Genomic DNA, 4,784 nt, shown 5'->3' on the forward strand with positions numbered 1-4,784 from the left:
GTTTAGAAGGGGTATCAGTCTCAGGGTTCAAGTTTAAATGAGAAGGTGGCAGACTTGGAGCGGGCTCAGAACAAGAAAGTAAAGCTGGAACGTGGATTGAAGGAGAAGGATGATGCGTTGCGTGCTGCTCAACTTCAACTACTGGGTACCTCCTGGCTGCGCAGAAGCTGGCAGAACGTGATGACGAGTTGAAAAGGGCTCAGGCCCAAGTGCAAAGTTTAGAGGCGACTATTGCTAGTTTGGAGGAAGACCGTACTGCGGAGCTTAATGCAACCCGCAGGGATGCCTTAGTAGAGTTTTCCTCCTCTCAGACTTTTGCAGACTTGCTCACAGATAGACATGATGAAGGTTGGGAGGTTGCTCGCAGGTGTGCCAATTATGTATTTGGTACAGAAGAGGGACAGCAAGTGAAGTTTGAGCAGTTTTGGAGCAAGGTTGATCAGGCTGGGAACCAAGATGTTTATGCGTATCCCGTTGAACACCCTCGCATTGTTGTTTGTGGTATTCCAGACTACGTTGTTCTTTACAAGGTTCCTGCTAAGTCTCCTGACCTTGCTGCTGCTATTGGGGTAGATGCTCTTCCTACCAACCAATAAAGGCTTTGGTGACCAACTCCCTCTTCCTCTAGCGACTCGTCTGAGTACCACTTTCCCCGCTCCATAGTGAGCTAGTGCTTATTAGCTTTTTCTTTCTTCTGCCATTAGGGTGTTTGGCCGCCAATGGTTATTTTGTTTTTGAGGTCTTTGATTGTCTTGGCTTACTGCCAAAACTGCCTGCTCTTCTCATGTTTGTTAGAACAATATCTTTATGTTTTTCAATCTTGCACTTTTGGTTTTTACCTAGTGTCAAGGGTTGTCTGGCACAGACTTTACAGTTTATTTTGATGTACGTATTATGGTTTTCAGCTTTCTTCTTTTCCTTTGGTTGTGTGTTCCTTATTGTGCATTTCAAACTCATCCTCAATCCTGCCAGTGTGGCTTCGTACTCAGCTTCATTATTGAAGGCTTGAAACTTGAATTTTATTGCATATTCAAAAATGTTGCCTTCTGGAGATACCATGATTACTCTAGCCTCGCTTCCTATGTTGGCAGCCGAATTGTCCACAGCCACCTTCCACGTCCCAACCTCTTCATCTATCTCTTCGTAGCTTGCCTCTAATATAAAGTCTGCCAAAGCTTGAGCTTTTATTGTTGTTCTATGCTTGATTTCTAGCTCGTACTCAGTCAATTATATTGCCCATTTTAGTAACTTGCCTAAGGCATCCATTCTTTGCAAAGCTTATTTCAGCAGGTAATTTGTTAATATTTGTACCACATGAGCATCAAAGTATGGTTTCAGCTTTCTTGCAGTAGTGACAACGGCTAGGGCCATTTTTTCTACTAGCGCGTATCTTTGTTCTGCCTGGGTTAAGACGTGGCTGACGAAATAAACTAGATGCTAAGTTTTTTCTCTTTCCCCCAGCAGGGCTGACCCTATTGTTTGCTGCGACACAGACACATATAATTGTAGCTTCTCTCCTACCCCTAGGCTTGTCATCGTTGGCAGGCTGACCAAGTGTTCTTTTACATTGGAAAATGCTTCCTTTTCTGGTTGTTTCCACTTGAACGTACGATTGCCCTTCAGGAGCTGAAAAAATGGTAAAGCCTTATTTGCTGACTTACTAATGAACCTGGTAAGGGCTGCCATTCTGCTTGTCAACCTCATAACATCCTTGACACTCTTAGGCTCTAGGAGACTCAGAACAGCTTGTATTTTTTCTGGGTTTGCATTGATTCCCCTTTCACTCACCAAGAAGCCTAAAAACTTTCCTGTTGTTACCCCAAATACACACTTCTTTGGGTTTAACTTTATGTGATACCTATTCAGCGTGTTGAACGTTTCTTCCAAGTTAAAGATGTGATTGTGTGCTGTCAGATTCTTACTATGGAATCATCTACGTACACTTCTACATTCCTCCCCTTCTGGCGAGCAAAGACCTTGTCCATGGTTTTCTTGAATGTAGCCCCTGCATTCTTCAGGCCAAAAGGCATTGCGACATAGTTAAATACTCCTTTATCTGTGATGAAGGCAGCTTTCTTTCTGTCTGGCTCATACAGGCTTATCTGGTGGTAACCCGAGAAGGCATCCATAAAACTCAGAAGTGCATGCCCACTCATTGAGTCTACCATATGATCTATTTTAGGCAGAGGATAGCAGTCTTTTGGGCAGGCTCGATTCAGGTCTGTGAAGTCTACACACATTCTCCGCTATCCGTTGGCTTTCTTGACCATTACTACGTTTGCTAGCCATTCTGGGTAGTCGCAAGGTTCTATGAACTTCGCAGCCAGGAGCTAGTCTACTTCTTCCTAAATAGCCTTATTCTTCTCTAGGGAGAAATTTCTCAACTTCTACTTTACTGGTAGTCTTTCCTGACATTTAGACGGTGTTCCATAATTTTTGGATCAATACCCGGCATTTCGTCCGCTGAGAATGCAAACACCTCCGCGTTCTTTCTGAGCAGCGCTACTAGGTTCACCCTGACATCAGCCTCAATGTTTTTCCCAATCTTCACTGTTCTAGACTCGTCTCCTTTGACCGGTGTAATTACTTCATGCTCCCCCTCTAGGGTTGGACGGGCTGCCTCTTCCTTCTCCTACTCGAAATTTTCCATGGCTAGCCTCTACTTCTCCTTTTCTTCCTTGTTTGCCTGCCTCTTCCTTTTTCTGGAAACTTTTTCTTCTTTTGCTACCTCTTTAGGGACTTTGGGCTGAGAGTCGTATTTCACTGGGTTCCTCAGAGCAGTAATATAACATTGTCTTGTTGTTTTCTGACAGCCTCTCAACTTGGCCAAGTAGCCTCTGTTGTTAGCATAAGTCAGCGCCAAGTGTAGCGTAGACACTACACCGCTTATTTTATGGATGAGAGGTCTGCCCATAATTACATTGTAAGGGGATTGAGAGTTTATGACAAGGAATTATGCCCTCATGTTCCTGGCCTGAGCTCCTTCTCCCACTTGAACTGACAATTCTATTATCCCATCTGGTATCATTCCTAAGCCATCAAACCCTGTGACTTCATAGTTCACCCCTCTGAGGTCCCTGTTATCTAGATGCATTTTATGGAAGGCGTCTATGAACATGATGTTGGCTGAACTACCTCCATCTACCAGAACTCTCCTGACTTTCCAATTCGCAATTGTTATGGAAACTACTAAGGGATCATCATGTGGGTATATAACTTTGTGCTGATCCTGCTCATCAAATACCACCTTTAGCTAAGGAGGTGGCGATGGCCATTTTCTGCGTTCATTATAGTTCACTTAATGAACCATGTCTCTGAGGTCAGCCCTGGCTATACTGACTGTTCCTCCATGCACAAGCCCCCCACTAATCACCAGCACGTCTCCTAGCTCTCTCTTGTCTTTGTCTTTTTCCTCCAGCTTGTTCTTGTCATTCTTGTTATCCCTCCATCGGTCATTTCTGGGTCTGCCATTACCTCGACTCCTATCCTGCCCAGCGTACTGCTTAAACTGATTCAAATACCCCCTTCTTATGAGGTCTTTGATCCTGTCTTTGAGGTGGATGCTTTCCTCTGTTGTATGTCCTTTGTCTCTATGAAAGTCACATCACTTCTTTGGGTCTAGGTTATTTGTGGTCATCCTTGGTGGTCTCTGCCACTTGTCATCGTACTTATTCACATTGAAGATGTGAGATTGGCTGTGGGTCAACGGGGTATAATGTTCGTACTTGCCCTGCAACCTACCTCTGCCCTGCCTCCTCTGGTCAGAAGACCTTTCATTGTCCCTTCTCTGCTGGTCTGCCCTACCATATCCGGCAGGGTTAAGCTCTGGCTTGTTTGTCGCTTCTACTCAATTGAGCTCTACCCTTCTGCTCAGCTTGGCAGAGGCAGACTTTCTAGCTAGCATAGCTCGGTCTGTCTCATCCCCTTTGATGATTTCATGGGCTTTGCCTAAAGCTTCCGCCAGGGTTTTCAGGTTTTTTCTTCCCACATATTCCTTAAATGCTGACCATGAGAGTAAGCCACTCTGCATTGCAAGCAACGCTACTTCTTGGCTCATGTTGGGAATTGATGATGTTGCCTCTTTGTTGAATCGAGTTATGAAGTCTCTGAGTGACTCAGTCTCTCCCTGCTCTAGTGACATCAGTTCCATTGTCATTTTAGTGCGATCCATTAATGTGACAAAATGATCCATGAATAACCTCTTCAGGCCATTATACGAATAAACTGACCCTTTCTCTAACGAGCGATACCATTCTGCCGCCGGTCCCTCCAGGATTGGAGGAAATGCTTTACACCAAACTAAGTTAGTTCTGGTGTATAAGACGATGTAACTCTCGAAGGCAGACAAATGATTCTTAGGAGTCGTTGTTCCGTTGTATTTGCACAAAGGCATCTTAATCTTTTCCATTGGTTCCTCCAAAATCTCCTTGCAAAAGAGTGGGTCCTCAGGGATCACCATGATCTTCGCCTTCTTGGAACGTGTTGGGCTCATAGATTGACTATGGGTTGGGGATCTGCTGCGCTGATTCCCAACTGGAACCTCTCCTGATTCCTCCGAACTCTACTCCTTGTTCAAGTTTCTGGCCTCCAGCTCCTTCACTCTCTTCCTCGGGGCTGCCAACTCCTTCTGCTCTGGGGTCAGACTCTGCGCGGATGATCTAGCTAAGGTCTTCCCAGCAGATGTCTGCAGACGAGTGGAACTCGTCTCTTTTCCAAATGAGTTCAGCACAACTGTAATAGCAACCAGCTGCTCCTTACTGCACTGGGACAAGTTCTGCAATACC

At 45.0% G+C, this 4,784-nt stretch overlaps 1 protein-coding gene across 1 annotated transcript; it reads right to left on the minus strand.

Moving 5' to 3' along the window:
• Positions 1–2,953: 2,953 nt before the first annotated feature.
• LOC110698168 lies at positions 2,954–3,807 on the minus strand. The gene is made up of 3 exons (XM_021875575.1): positions 3,742–3,807; positions 3,341–3,508; positions 2,954–3,229 (listed from the first exon to the last, which is right to left on the minus strand). The coding sequence occupies exons 1-3, from the start codon at positions 3,805–3,807 to the stop codon at positions 2,954–2,956; spliced, it is 510 nt and encodes a 169-aa protein (XP_021731267.1).
• Positions 3,808–4,784: the final 977 nt, after the last annotated feature.

The sequence above is a fragment of the Chenopodium quinoa genome, unplaced genomic scaffold, assembly GCF_001683475.1.
Source record: "Chenopodium quinoa cultivar QQ74 unplaced genomic scaffold, ASM168347v1, whole genome shotgun sequence".
NCBI classification, from domain to species: Eukaryota; Viridiplantae; Streptophyta; class Magnoliopsida; order Caryophyllales; family Amaranthaceae; genus Chenopodium; species Chenopodium quinoa.